This window comes from Pleurodeles waltl, chromosome 8, assembly GCF_031143425.1.
Source record: "Pleurodeles waltl isolate 20211129_DDA chromosome 8, aPleWal1.hap1.20221129, whole genome shotgun sequence".
NCBI classification, from domain to species: Eukaryota; Metazoa; Chordata; class Amphibia; order Caudata; family Salamandridae; genus Pleurodeles; species Pleurodeles waltl.
Window position 1 is genome coordinate 770,166,508 of NC_090447.1, and position 16,196 is coordinate 770,182,703.

Consider the following 16,196-nt stretch of genomic DNA (forward strand, 5'->3'; position numbering starts at 1 on the left):
CAGGCACCAGGGATCTTGTTGTTTTTTTTCAGGGGGGGAGGGGGTGGTGTCGTCCCCCATGTAAATGCCCCCCCCCCTTCCTTGAGGGCATACATAAAAAAACATTTTTTTTAAAGTGGGGGTTCTTCCCCAGATAATAAAATAAATGTTTTTTTAAAAAAGAAATAACAAAATGGCAACCCCTGGGGCTGAATTTTATCGCAATAGTTCCCCGTACCCCCCATCCCCCTTTTTTTTTTAAATACATGTGTGCTTTGCCACGATCGGCCCCAGGGAAAGCACACATGTATGAAAAAAATGTCTACATGCCTGTATTCCCTTCTCATGTGGAATACACGTATACAGCGATACAATATCTATAGTTACCATGATGTAATGAGTTTGCCATGGGATGTCCTATATCTTTGTCAAAAAGTCTGTAGTGTCTTTACAATAAGAACTCAAACTGAGTACATAAGGACTTAAACAATGATCTAAATAGATGGAAGCATTCTCTAAGAGGCTACCTCTTGCTGACACTATAGATCTACCTGGAGGGTTACAAGTATCCTTGTGTATCTTGGGTAACAGATAGAAGCAAGGTGCCACCGGTTTCCGTACCAATAAAAACCTGTACTCATCCTCAGATAGTAGGCCTCTGCTAACCTTTTCATACAACAAATCATGAAACCTACTTACGGATTGTCGATATGCTGAAACAGTGGATACCTCATACCAATTTGAATCTAATAATTTTCTCTTAGCTTCTTGTTGATATTTGAATGCATCCCATAACACAACATTTGATCGTTTTTTGCTACTGCAGTGCATGCTGTATTTCAATGACAATTCTGCTGCATTGCCCTGCGACCATCCAGACCATGACAGGTTGTTCAAAATTCGGTCTGTCATGAAACATTTCTCTTTCAGGTTTCCAGACATCTATACTCCTGGAAAGAATATAGCAGTGGTAAGTCCTTGATCCTTTGCAAAGGAAGGCTGCCGTTCCAACAGTACACTGCGAGCAAAAGAGCTCGCTATGGCATAAAGCTATACATGCTGTGTGAGAGCTCTTCTGGCTATGAGTACAGCTTGAGAGTGTGTGCGGGAAGGACTCTACCCTAAACCCTGTAGGTTGCCCTCCCACGTTAGAGGTCATAGGTAGGATTGTATGGGAACTTGTCCAGCCTCACCTTCACAAAGGTTACAACCTTTATGTGGACAATTTCTATACAGGAGTAGAGCTGTTCAGTGAGCTCTACAAAGTTGGCACTGGTGCCTGCAGTACACTTCGTTGTAACCACAAAGGATTCCCGCAGGAGCTTGTTTGCAAGATACTCCAGAAATCCCAGAGTACTGCATTGCGTCCAACGAACTGCTCACAGTCAGGTTCTTAGATCGGCGTGATGTATGCATGCTCACTACAATTCATGATGAGAGCACTTCCCCCATCACGGTTTGGGGTCAGATGGCCAAAGTCCAGAAGCCCCTCTGTATACTTGATTACAATAAGTACATGGGTGGAGTGGACAAGAACGACCAGTTTCTTAAACCATATAATGCGTGTCGTAAAACTCACACTTGGTACAAGAAACTGTTTACCCACCTGATCTAGATGGCAACATACAATGCTTACGTTGTTTACCGCCAGACAATCACAGGAAGACTCATGATTTTACCTGATTTCCAGTTGTCTGTAACTGAAAGCCTCACTGTTGTTACAGAAGCGGCAGTAGCCTCCACCTCATACGTTCTGGAGGATGTGCCAAGGCTGCAGAAGCGACAATTTGCTGATCGCATTCCTAAAATACCCGAAAAGGATCGTCCATGTCATCACTGTAAAGTGTGCTCAAAGCATGTAAGGCGGCAGCAGATTCGATATTACTGTCCCCAGTGCCCATCTCAACCAGGCCTCTGTGTCCCTACTTGCTTTACGTTGTATCAACTAAAGCAAAGTTCTGGGAAATTGACAGAGGTGGAGCTGCCGTTGGGTAATCCTTTCAGTGGCTGTGCATGGATACCAAACATCCACTGACCAATGCTTTGTTAGGCAAGCAGCCACAGAATTTTATGTCATCTGCTTCAGGAAATCATGGACTTCCTTATGGCCTGCTTGAGACCTATATCCACCGTCAGAACGTGGTAGGTGTTCTGTTCAATTAACGTGCATTATAGTCCCCATACTGCACATACTAGTGGACAGAGCATATGCTACATTGTCATGGAGTACCCTGTGTGGCAGAATGTTAAAAGCATGACTTAATTTTGAAGTGCTTGTTACGGAACTTATCTATGCTACACAAGGACCACCATGATTGCCAACAAAAAGCAGAGTAAGTGTAGTTGTCCTGTCGGACATATTGACCAACATTTCTACTTGTTTGAAAGTGTGCAAACTCAATTTGTAGCTTCACTTTCAAAGCAAAAGTAGAAGTGTTGGTGAATGAGTCCAACAGGATATTTGTTTGACTTTTTACTTTAGAGACCGTAGGATTTCTTCGCTAGCATGTCTGCCTTAGTTTCAACAGTGGATCTGCTCGCTCATTTCGGGGAATAGGCCTCCAAAGGCATACTCAGACACCCCCAACTTGCATCCACAAACCAGTATCGGTTCACTTGCCAATTATACAGGATTAGTCGGGACTCTGATGAGAACAGAGACATGAATGGGTAAGGAAAGCTATGGTAGGTGTGCCTTAACTGGGGTATAGCACACGTAGAAGGCAAATAGTAAAGGTAGTACAGATGTACATCATCTACACCTATGGATTCAAACCCATTGGTGCCATCCCAGCACTGAAGGACAATGACAAGTATGGGTCAGTGTCTGACCTGCTTTTCATGTTCACCCTCCATCAGAACTTAGTGGATGTTCAGTTTGCTGTATGATAAGTGCATTACAGTCGCAGCACTGCACATAATGTTGGCTGGGACATATGCTACGTTCTCATGGACTCCCTTGTGTGCCAAACACTACCCTTGTTTATAGCCTTTGACCTTCTCTTTAGGGAACATCACAAGAATTCCCCAGTATGTTTCCCTTCAAAGGTAGATATGCTCACTCAGTTTGAGCAATCTTTTTGTACGGCATACTTGGACACCCCCAACTTGCATCCACTGGATGGATGAAGGAGTTGGATTTAGCACAGTGAGTGCAATAAAGGCGCATGATAAACATGTCTTCCTGTGTCTCGGGTGGCTGTCATGGGAGTCATTAGTAAAGGTTTGTTACGCACGCCTTCGGTAATGTTCAGGAAGAAGGAAGAAGGAGGCGGTTACTTGACAGGTGGTAAAATGTAGTCAAACTTATTCCGTCCTGTGGCGTATGAATGTGATGGGCCCTTGTCTGGCAGCGGTAAGTTAATGTGAGTGCAGTGATTGGTTGGATTGGGCCAGTGGTTGGAGGTATGAAAGGGTTGTTTGCTGTGCGTGAATGGACCATAAAGAGGTTGGTGCCAGGATGTGGCTTTATGGCCCACCTTCAGAAGGCTTGGTTTCAATATTCAGATACTTTGATAAGTGTTCATGCTTTGAAACCATAATTTCTGCAGGTGCTAAAACCAACCAGTGTGAGTGGTGGATTAACTTTGACATACTAGTACCAGGGGAGTCCAAGGGTGCAGGACCTGCATGGCTCTCACCAGTTTTGGAATTTGCAGGCAGCCACAAATTTTCTACCACCTAGTGCTCCACTAAGTCTCCAGCGAAAACCTGCCTCACTTTAGAGAGTGGGCAAGTGACCACAATAGGGAAGTACCCAAAACGGATTGTGGAGACATCAAAATTACCTACCACAAAACAGCCTAGTTTTGTAAGACAGTCACCTGAGTATTTGGTCCTGGGCTCGGCGGCTATAGGGAAACCTACCAAACCCAGACATTTCTGAAAACTAGACACCCAAGGCAGTCCATGAAAGTGTGGCGTGTTTGGATTTCACAAAGTTTTCTTACCCAGAATATCCTGCAAAAGTGAAATGTTGATTAAAAACACTATTTTTCCTTACTTTTTTAATCACAGAAACTACAGGAATTTGCAGGCATCACAAAATTCCTACTACCCAGTGTTACTCCACGTGTTCTTATAAAAACACATCCACACTTGTGTGCCTGTGCCTAGTGCCTGCGTCAGGAATGGATCACTCCAGGGTTATCAGTAGCCCTCATGCAAGGACTACTATTGACCCTTGTGTGATCCATTCCTGTCGCGGGCACTAGCCTACCCAAACAAGTGAGGTACCATTTTTATTGGGAGACTTGGGGGAATGCTGGGTAGAAGGAAGTTTGTGGCTCCTCTCAGATTTCAGAACTTTGCAGCACCAAAATATGAGGAAAAAGTGTTTTTTGTGCCAAATTTTGAGATTTGCAAAGGATTGTGGGTTACACATATCTTAGCAAGAGCCCCAAAAGTCACCCCATTCTGAATACCCCTACGTGTCTAATTTTTCAGATTTGTCTAGGTTTCCTAGGTTTTCCTATGTGCTGGCTGAGCTAGAGGCCAAAATCCACAGCTAGGCACTTTGCAAAAAACAGCTCAGTTTTCTTTAGGAAAATGTGATGTGTCCATGTTGTGTTTTGGGGCATTTCCTGTTGCAGGCGCTAGGCCTACCCACAAAAGTGAGGTACCATTTTTATCGGGACACCTGGGGGGGAACGCTGGGTAGAAGGGAGTTTGTAGCTCCCTTGTGATTCCAGAACTTTCCATCACTGAAATGTGAGGAAAAAGTGGGTTTGTTTGCCAAATTCTGAGTTTTGCAAAGGATTCTGGGTAACAGAACCTGGTGGGAGCCCCACGTCACCCCATTCTGAATTTTCGTAGGTGTCCAGATTTCATAAACGTATAGGTTTGCTAGGTTTCCCTAGGTGCCAGCTGAGCTAGAGGCCAAAATCCACAGCTAGGCATTTTGCAAAAAACAGGTAAGTTTTCTTTGAAAAAATGTGATGTGTCCATGTTGTGTTTTACGGCATTTTCTGTCGCGGGCACTAGGCCTACACACACAAGTAAGGTACCATTTTTATCGGGAGACTTGGGGGAATGCTGGGTGTAAGGAAATGTGTGGGTCCTATTAGATTCTATAACTTTGAATCACCGAAATGTGAGGGAAAAGTGTTCCCCCCCCCCCCCCCCCCAAAAAAAAAAAATTTGAGGTTTGCAAAGGATTCTAGGTAATAGAACCTGGTAAGATCCCCACAAGTCACCCCATTCTGGATTACCCTAAGTGGCTACTTTCCATAAATGTTTCCCTAGATGCCGGCTGAGCTAGAGGCCAAAATCCACAGCTAGGCACTTTGTAAAAAACACGTCAGATTTCAATGTAAAAATGTGATGTGTCCATGTTGTTTTTTTAAGGCGTTGCCTGTCGCGGGCAAAATAAAAAAAATAAACGTCCACTGTATTTTGGCTAATTTCTTGGTCTCATCCAGAGGGACCCACAAACTCTGGGTACCTTTAGAATACCTAGGATGTTGTGAAAAAAGGACGCAAATTTGGAGTGGACAAAATGTTATGAAGGCGTAAGAGCAAACTATCCCAAATAGCCAAAAAAGGGGCTCAGCACTGGGGGAGGGGGGGGGGAAGGCCCAGCAGCTAAGGGGTTAATACATATTTCGAAGCATTTCTCAAAAACAGCAGGCTTAGAAAAGACCACTGTAACACAAAGTAATCAACTATACATAAAGGCCCAAGATTCACAAAAGCAGAGAACTTGTAGATTTTGCTGCTTCCACATGTTTAGTTAATAAAGACAGAAGAGATCTATGTAATGAGGAGGACATTCACTCCACGTTGTAGCATCAGGGCTCAAGAAAATCTTGGCTGATAGCAGAATGGCGTCCGCGACCACTGTGTGACCTCCCATTCTAGATCTGTGACACCATATGCTGAAAAAATACAGACATCATCGATGAAGAAGTGGATTGATGTACGCAATCTGTCCTCCTTTCCCTGGGACAGGGGAAGCTCACTAAACTCTAAGGATACAGAAAGATAGGATGCCACCTCGCCACAGAATCTGATACCTCCAAAATTCTCATAAACAAACCCTCTACAGGTTTAATGTGGAGTAGGGAAGAGAGGGCATACCCACTAACTAGTAACAAAGGATTATAAACTAGGGAAAGGCTGGCTAGGAACACCCAGCATAGATCACAAATCCTTCCAACCCCACAGCCTCACAAAGTCTTTCCCCTTCATTGACATGCTAGATCAAGCTTCCCCCTCACCCACATAGTGTACAATTCCTCTAAGCCACAGCAAAAACAGCAGCCTTTTCCCTCATCAAATGGTTTGAGATGAATCCAACTAGACATGAGAGATTGGATAATGGATGGAGCCCCACTGTAACCAGCACAAGGCCTGATGTCTCCCGAAACCGACAGATAACTGCCTTTCACCTCCCCTATGAATGCAGATTCTTAACCTCCTAGTCAATCTTCCCACCCCAGGAAGAAGGCGGCCCACCAGAAACTAGGACTAGTTAATAAGTTAATAGAAGGGTAGTGTGATGCCCACAGAGCCCAATTTCCCCAGGTACAAAGTCTTCCACTCTCCTGGGTTAGAGCTTTGCCCTCAATCTTGACCCTCTTGATCCTCAAGAGCCCTACAGGTACTTTCACAGTTGAAACTCGCTGCTGGATAGTGGGAATGATTCTTATCCCAGAGAAGAGACCCTTTCAGGAGAAACAATGTGTCTAGTGGAGTGATTCCAGTAAAAGTTATCACAGCAATCATCATCATGAATTTTTTTAAATTAAGTCCTGTTAGAATAAGTCCTCTTTTCTTTCCAGTAATTGATTTACTGCCTATCTTTGAGCTTGGAGTGCTGACATTTAGGCCATTTTCTGGTGCAGAAAGGCCAAAAAACATACTTTGGTAGTGGAGGCAGGCCCATTGGTGCAAGGGGCCATATTAATGGAAATCTCATGACAGAGAACGGTCTATTTTATTGGCAGCAAAATGGAGGTGCTGGTGCCTTGCTGCACAGTGGAGAAAGAGACTTTCAACTCTAGGAACATGCAACCCCAGAATGATCAAAGTAAACAATGACTGACCCTTTTCCTTCACAGAATTGTCAGTGTAAATTGGTTTTACCAATCTGGAAAAACAGTTTACATCATTGTAGCTGTAAATATCCATTGTATAAGCTTTAATAAAGGCCACCACAGAGAGCAAACATTCAGGAAACCTTGACCGAGTGTCAAAGTGTGGGTCATGTGCAAGTAGATGAAAGAGAAAACACACGTGTTGGTTGCTAAAATGAGGGATATAACTATATATGAAAAAATTATCCCGTATCTCATAAGACAGAAAAGGCATCTGGATACTGATAGTCATCCTTGGCTGCTGAGAGAGAGGGTCGGTCACACCTTACGTGTCAATTGGCTGTGTCCTACCCCTCACACAATGGGCTGAATTACCCCCTCTGATGTCTGGAGGCAGGGCTGAGTTGAAAAGGGTGGTGTTACACTTGAAAGTGTTCCTTTGAAGTCACCCCCTGAACAATGACATTTTGGATTACAAGTACAGGGGCTCTGACTCCATGACTTGAGAGTACTTTAGGACTGGGACTGAACCTCTGCCAGAAGGCTGCTGAGCTGCAAAAGGACTCATCTCGACTGCTCTTCTGCAGTTGCCCTGCTACCTGCTGGGTGGCATAAAGGGCTCACTGGATTGCTTTTCTGCTTGCTGCCCTGCTGCTCTCTGATTTTTGAGGACCCTGGCACTACCAGGAGGAACCACTCTTTGGATTTGCTGTGTTGTGCTGGCCTGTTGCCTCCTGTTTGTTGATTGTGCTAGCCTGCCTGCACATTTGTGCCTTGCAAGGAGCCCAGTGCAAGGGGAGACCTGTTCACTACTCCTTGACTTCGTTCAAAATCAGCTCATGGTGAGCACTTTGTCCTCCTTTTAGGGCGTGAGGAGTCATTGACATTAGCGCTTGGCGAGCACCTAATTTTTCAATTTCCAACTGCTCGGCGCATAGTGAGCGCTGTTGCCCTCCTCTTCGGTTGTGAGGAAAGTCATTCCTTTTTATTTACCTTAGAGCCTGGAAAACATTTTGCGCCAACATGCCGGCAGAGCACCTCCTGAAGGTGCTGGAAAGAGAGCAGTATGTTTTTGCCCTGTGCCTTCGCCGACCATCAGAAACTGCCTTTGCGGCACCTCCCCTCCCCCACCTCGACTGATGCGGCGAGCAGAGCACGCGACTGAGGAGAGGCCATCCAAAGCAAGGGGGAAGCACCTTTTCCCATCCTGCTGGCACATCCAAGCCATTTACCGGGGAAAGTTGGTGGGCCATCCGAAGCTGGGGAAAGCCCTTTGCCAGCCACGCCTCGTTTTGTCATAGTCGGGCCCCGGTGGAGTTCGGTGTCCGTTCTGCCCCCTTCACAGCCTGAGGCATTTGGTTTCTTGGCATGTAGGAGGACCAAGCAGGGTCTCCCCTACGGAGTCCTGCAGTGGGTGTTCCCCCACCACAAGTTACCAGGTGGAGCTGCCCTTGTTGGTTGTGTTCACGCAGGGGAGTCCTTGAGGAGGCCCTGCTGCATTTCCCGAAGTGTATAATTACAGTGAAATACCTAATAGAAGGGAAAGAGTCTTCTTGTTAGCACAATGATGATTCTAAAACCAGCAAATGCCTTAGTGGTTGTCAAAATGTTTCCTTTCTGCAGCCTAGATAGCAACTGACCCAGCCCTTAACTGATGTATGTCGGTTGGTCTTGTTGTAGGCAATTGTGCTGTGTTCCCCCCGTACATTACTTGCAAAGTACTGCATATGATTTTACCGGTGACCTTATTCGGAATATAACACAGACATTACCGTATAAAGTGTGATAGTTGTCTAGATACTCTGTAACGTATGGTTACAATGCAATTTATTTGATGTTTCGCAACAACCTGCATTTCTGACAAAGTATTTATTGACACATGTTGTTGGGGTCTGTTGTTGCTTATAATATAAAAGCTATTTCTTTTTATATAAGCCGGTGTACAGTCTCCTATATGGTGTGTTTATTGTGTCACTGGTGTGAGTGTTTTGTGCAAACGCTTTACACATGACCTCTGGGGATAAGCCTGACCGCTCTGAGCCAAGCTACCAGGAGGTGTGCAGAGGTTATCTTTGGTTTGTAACTTACTTGCCCTGACTAGAGTGGTGGGTTCTGCCTGGCTTAGGTGTATACCCTAGCCAACCAAAAACCCAATTTCTAACAGCCCACTTTAGGGCAGCCTTTGAACATTCCATGGATAAAATACATCCAGAGTTAGGTGTGGAAAAGGTTTGGCTCGATCCTGGTTCAATCACTTCCAGTACAGTTCCGCTGATAAAAAGTACCTTTGGCAATCTATTCAGAGGACTTAATGTGGAGGGTTGTCCCGTGGATCTCCAACTAATACATTTCTGAATATAAAATGGACTTCAGGTTTGAAGAATACCTTGATTTTTTGCAAATTTCACTCCAGAGGAAGCTCTATATTCAGCTAAGGCTGGATACTCTCCCATTGGCTTGTTTTACGAGTATCTGGTCAGTTTCTTGCTCAACAAGGATACATGCCCAGCCCAGCATATAGAATTGCTTGAGCAAAATTGATTAAATCACTTTGCTTAGCTCTGGGGAATCAGGCACTACACCAGGAGGCCTTATGAATTTATCAAGTCGACACTCATCATAAGATAGTGACTTCTGTGTCTAGCTTTTTGAAAGCAGCCTAGTTTGTAAGAAGTAAACGTTTGAACCCTGAAACACCTGACCTCTGAATTAGCTAGAGAACTTTATTCTTGTCACAAGGAATGTTCACATAGTTATATTATATAATAATGATCATATGTATAGCTTTTTTGCTTTTTACTGTCCTTTGTGTTTATGCTGCTACAATATCTTTTTTTAATGTTTTGCTTGTGTCGATTAATTTATGTAAATTCGAACTGGCAAATAAAGAGAAATAAATGAAGAGGTATCAATCCTAGATCTCAATTTAAACTCTGGCAGGCTAATCAATAGGCTTATGTAATCCTGTTTTGCAGCTCTGTATGTTCCCCAAAGTCTTGCTGTTTGCGCCTAGCAAAATAAATGCAACAGTGGTGGCTGCCAGTATAAATTTGCATTTCATTGATAAGAATTGGTTATGGACTGCTGGCAGAACACCTCAAAGGTTACAAAGGAAACAGACTTTGCAAGTTTGACTTGGCACTGTATACAATGGCTCACTGCTCAGAAACTTTTGTTTCAGAGTGAACTGTCTGATCGCTTAGCCAGCATATAGCCCATACAAGTTTTCTGCCTTGTGCCTGCTCTTGTTTATACCACATTTTTGGAAAGCTAAATCAGATATCTCTTTATTTTCTGAATATTATTTTTTATGGCGCAAAATTGGAATGCTTTACATGTGCACTAGATTACATTACACATTTTAAGGCATAGAGTACAGGTTATTGAGCCGAGGCCGCAACTACAACCAGGTTCCCAAGCTTCTAAATCACCAGCTCTGGTTGTTTGGTCACATCTTCTTAGGTCCACTGTATGGAAAGTCTCTACCACTGCCAATCCCAAAGACATAAAGCCATTGTTTTAGTTCAGTTTAGCCCTTAGGCAAGTTCATTTTGATAATATATGCTCAGTGATATTTTAAAGGGCATTTTATTGTTTTAGGACAAAAATCGGAGAATAGAATTACTTAACATTTAAACTTGGAGAATATAAGAGGCAACCATAACTAGACACAAGAGAATCGATATGTTTCTTCTCAAGTTCCATATGTATTATTTACATGTTTCTGATATTTGTCAGGCTTTCTTACAGGATACAATGGAAGCCACATTTTATGCATTCATAAATTGAAATGTTGTATCAGACAATCAGAACTAATCCTTAACATAACTCAATCTTTCCTAAGATTTATCAGAATTCAGGCTAAAATAACAAACAGAACTTGTTAAAAAAATCAGAACATCAGAAGTCTGAGCAAATTAATTTATTTTCTTCTCTACTCCACTGTGTGACACGAGAATTACATGAAGACACGTAAATAACAGTGTCTAATCATCTATACCAATTTGTATGCTGTGATTGCTGTCCTGGGTGATCTCAGCCCCCAATACGTTTTGAGTAATTTTTTCTTTTTTTTGGTCAGCACACTGTGTCATTAAAATAATTTTAAGTGGCTTCAAGGTGATATGTTTAGGCAGGGGCGGCTCCTCCATGAGGGCGGAGGAGCGTTGCCCTCCGGCCAGCAGCGGCAGCTGCAAAGCCTTTACAAGGAAACAATAGTTTGATATTGTTTCCTTGTAAAGGGGCGGGCCATGGGGGTGACATGCTCTGAGGGGGGAGTGCTTGAGGAATGCTCAGCACTCCCCCCCAGTACCCCACCATCAGATCGCATGTGTGTTTGGCCGGCCGTCTCGGGCCGGCCAAACACACATGCGCTGTAGACTCTCTCCAGACCAGCAAGTCTGCCTGTGCGCTCCCAACCAATCTGGATGCTGCTTTGAGACTGTGCCAAAAAGATACTTTTCTTGTTTTTTTTTTACCTTAATTTTATTAAATTTTAGGTGCCCCCCCCCCCGTCGCTTTTGATCGAAATGGCCTGCCACTGTGTCGAAGGCTATGTGAAACAACTGAAAAGGAAAAACACACCACCCAATATCGTCGATACAAACCTGTCAAGTTCATGTAGACTGTCTGTTTCCTGCTCCTCCTCCTCCTCCTCCTCCTCTTCCTCTTCTGGCAATGGGACATCTTTTTCTAAGAGTATAAGAAACAGCAAATGTCTTGTTTAAATATTCTCTTACCATTGATCTGTGCAATTATTGAAAATGTCCAGGAAGAAGTTAATGTAAATTACAATTTACCAGTCACTTTTTCTATTTCCCTAAATGTTTTAATTCCTTGAATACAGGTTTTTTTCATCCTTCGCATTTACAGCACATATACACTTAAGTACAAAAATACATCTGGAAGCAAAATCCCTTTTAGACAGACAAACCCTTAGTGCTAACGTGGGAAGACTGCAGTATCTCATGCAGGTGCTAATTCAGTCTGTATGGAAAGAAAATGAACCTTTAAGCTATCACATTAGGTGTAAAAGGTGTTGAAGAAAATTTGCTTTTTCTGCGAAGTCACCCCAGACTTTCACCTTTTGCTGGAACATATATTTCTGCTGGTTTTAGACCTCTATGCACTTTACTCTGCTAACCAGTAGTAAAGAACATGTGGCCCCCCTTTAAATATGGTCAAATTGGCATATTCCTAATTGGTATAATTAACTTAAATGTAAGTCCCAAGTACATGGTACAAAATGTACCCAGGGCCTGTAAGATAAGTGCTGCTAGTGGACTGCGTGATCTACTGAGTCATCCACTTCAGTGGCAGTGCAAACATGGCTTCAGGCTTACCAGTGTAGCCTGACTGTAGCGGTGTAAAAACTGCAATTTGACCTGTCCAAACAAACCTTTTTGACAGGTAAAAAACATACTTTTCAATATTAATAATAAGTAACCCCTACCGTAGGCCTTGTCAATGGCAGCATGCATGTTCTTACTTTTACAAAAAGGAGGAAAAGCAGAAATTCAGGGCCTGATTCAGATCCTGGCGGAGGTAATACTCAGCTACAAACGTGACAGATATCCTGTCTGCCGTACTACAATCCCCGTAGGAAATAATGGGATCATAATACAGCGGACAGGATATCTTTCACGTTTGTGACAGAGCATCCCCCCCGCCAGGATCTAAATCAGGCCCTTAATGTTAATATGTCATAACAGTGACTTGCACCCACCAGATATTTTTCATGTGGCAGGCCAACTGTCTTATGTAGAAAACCAGAGTACATATTAAATCCCCCAACACCCTAATATTATATCTCAAGAATGGAATTAACTAGAAAAATTATTAAACAATTAATTTAATAGTTATTACAAATCCAATCTGATGGTGACTGTAGGAAGTTGGCTCTGTATGTGCTATTTCAAAGTATGGAATAGCATGCACAGAGTCCAAGGGTTCCCCTTAGAGGTAAAATAGTGGTAAAAAGAGATAATACTAATGCTCTATTTTGTGGTAGTGTGGTCGAGCAGTAGGCTTATCCAAGGAGTAGTGTTAAGCATTTGTTGTACATACACATAGACAATAAATGAGGTACACACACTCAGAGACAAATCCAGCCAATAGGTTTTGTTATAGAAAAATATCTTTTCTTAGTTTATTTTAAGAACCACAGGTTCAAATTTAACATGTAATATCTTGTTTGAAAGGTATTGCAGGTAAGTACATTAGGAGCTTTGAATCATTTCAATTGCATGTATACTTTTCAAGTTATTCACAAATAGCTATTTCAAAAGTGGACACTTAGTGCAATTTTCACAGTTCCTGGGGGAGGTAAGTTTTTTTGTTAGTTTTACCAGGTAAGTAAGACACTTACAGGATTCAGTTCTTGGTCCACGGTAGCCCACCGTTGGGGGTTCAGAGCAACCCCAAAGTTAACACACCAGCAGCTCAGGGCCGGTCAGGTGCAGAGTTCAAAGTGGTGCCCAAAACGCATAGGCTAGAATGGAGAGAAGGGGGTGCCCCGGTTCCGGTCTGCTTGCAGGTAAGTACCCGCGTCTTCGGAGGGCAGACCAGGGGGGTTTTGTAGGGCACCGGGGGGGACACAAGCCCACACAGAAATTTCACCCTCAGCGGCGCGGGGGCGGCCGGGTGCAGTGTTAGAACAAGCGTCGGGTTCGCAATGTAAGTCAATGAGAGATCGAGGGATCTCTTCAGCGCTGCAGGCAGGCAAGGGGGGGCTTCCTCGGGGAAACCTCCACTTGGGCAAGGGAGAGGGACTCCTGGGGGTCACTTCTGCAGTGAAAGTCCGGTCCTTCAGGTCCTGGGGGCTGCGGGTGCAGGGTCTTTTCCAGGGGTCGGGACTTAGGTTTCAGAGAGTCGCGGTCAGGGGAAGCCTCGGGATTCCCTCTGCAGGCGGCGCTGTGGGGGCTCAGGGGGGACAGGTTTTGGTACTCACAGTCGTAGAGTAGTCCGGGGGTCCTCCCTGAGGTGTTGGTTCTCCACCAGCCGAGTCGGGGTCGCCGGGTGCAGTGTTGCAAGTCTCACGCTTCTTGCGGGGAGTTGCAGGGTTCTTTAAAGCTGCTTCTTGAAACAAAGTTGCAGTCTTTTTGGAGCAGGTCCGCTGTCCTCGGGAGTTTCTTGTCGTCGTCGAAGCAGGGCAGTCCTCAGAGGATTCAGAGGTCGCTGGTCCCTTTGGAAGGCGTCGCTGGAGCAGAGTTCTTTGGAAGGCAGGAGACAGGCCGGTGAGTTTCTGGAGCCAAGGCAGTTGTTGTCTTCTGGTCTTCCTCTGCAGGGGTTTTCAGCTAGGCAGTCCTTCTTCTTGTTGTTGCAGGAATCTAATTTTCTAGGGTTCAGGGTAGCCCTTAAATACTAAATTTAAGGGCGTGTTTAGGTCTGGGGGGTTAGTAGCCAATGGCTACTAGCCCTGAGGGTGGGTACACCCTCTTTGCGCCTCCTCCCAAGGGGAGGGGGTCACAATCCTAACCCTATTGGGGGAATCCTCCATCTGCAAGATGGAGGATTTCTAAAAGTTAGAGTCACCTCAGCTCAGGACACCTTAGGGGCTGTCCTGACTGGCCAGTGACTCCTCCTTGTTGTTTTCTTTGTTCCCTCCAGCCTTGCCGCCAAAAGTGGGGGCCGTGGCCTGAGGGGGCGGGCAACTCCACTAAGCTGGAGTGCCCTGCTGGGCTGTGACAAAGGGGTGAGCCTTTGAGGCTCACCGCCAGGTGTTCCAGCTCCTGCCTGGGGGAGGTGTTAGCATCTCCACCCAGTGCAGGCTTTGTTACTGGCCTCAGAGTGACAAAGGCACTCTCCCCATGGGGCCAGCAACATGTCTCTAGTGTGGCAGGCTGCTGGAACTAGTCAGCCTACACAGACAGTCAGTTAAGTTTCAGGGGGCACCTCTAAGGTGCCCTCTGGGGTGTATTTTGCAATAAAATGTACACTGGCATCAGTGTGCATTTATTGTGCTGAGGAGTTTGATACCAAACTTCCCAGTTTTCAGTGTAGCCATTATGGTGCTGTGGAGTTCGTGTTTGACAAACTCCCAGACCATATACTCTTATGGCTACCCTGCACTTACAATGTCTAAGGTTTTGTTTAGACACTGTAGGGGTACCATGCTCATGCACTGGTACCCTCACCTATGGTATAGTGCACCCTGCCTTAGGGCTGTAAGGCCTGCTAGAGGGGTGTCTTACCTATAATGCATAGGCAGTGAGAGGCTGGCATGGCACCCTGAGGGGAGTGCCATGTCGACTTACTCGTTTTGTCCTCACTAGCACACACAAGCTGGCAAGCAGTGTGTCTGTGCTGAGTGAGAGGTCTCCAGGGTGGCATAAGACATGCTGCAGCCCTTAGAGACCTTCCTTGGCATCAGGGCCCTTGGTACTAGAAGTACCAGTTACAAGGGACTTATCTGGATGCCAGGGTCTGCCAATTGTGGATACAAAAGTACAGGTTAGGGAAAGAACACTGGTGCTGGGGCCTGGTTAGCAGACCTCAGCACACTTTCAATTGTAAACATAGCATCAGCAAAGGCAAAAAGTCAGGGGGCAACCATGCCAAGGAGGCATTTCCTTACACAACCCCCCCCCAAACGACAGAGGATGAGACTAACCTTTCCCAAGAGAGTCTTCATTTTCTAAGTGGAAGAACCTGGAAAGGCCATCTGCATTGGCATGGGCAGTCCCAGGTCTGTGTTCCACTATAAAGTCCATTCCCTGTAGGGAGATGGACCACCTCAACAGTTTAGGATTTTCACCTTTCATTTGCATCAGCCATTTGAGAGGTCTGTGGTCAGTTTGAACTAGGAAGTGAGTCCCAAAGAGGTATGGTCTCAGCTTCTTCAGGGACCAAACCACAGCAAAGGCCTCCCTCTCAATGGCACTCCAACGCTGCTCCCTGGGGAGTAACCTCCTGCTAATGAAAGCAACAGGCTGGTCAAGGCCATCATCATTTGTTTGGGACAAAACTGCCCCTATCCCATGTTCAGAGGCATCTGTCTGCACAATGAACTTCTTAGAATAATCTGGAGCTTTTAGAACTGGTACTGAGCACATTGCTTGTTTCAGGGTGTCAAAGGCCTGTTGGCATTCCACAGTCCAGTTCACTTTCTTGGGCATTTTCTTGGAGGTGAGTTCAGTGAGGGCTGTCACAATGGATCCATATCCCTTCACAAACCTCCTG

The 16,196-nt window shown here is 44.9% G+C and overlaps 1 protein-coding gene across 1 annotated transcript in view; it reads right to left on the reverse strand.

Annotated features, from left to right (window-relative positions):
* Positions 1-16,196, reverse strand: part of ZRSR2 (zinc finger CCCH-type, RNA binding motif and serine/arginine rich 2) — a 226,800-nt gene that overhangs the window by 181,430 nt on the left and 29,174 nt on the right. The window contains exon 3 of the mRNA XM_069205016.1: positions 11,624-11,708. Within this exon, the coding sequence (XP_069061117.1) occupies positions 11,624-11,708 (85 nt within the window). The remainder of the gene's footprint in view (positions 1-11,623; positions 11,709-16,196) is intronic.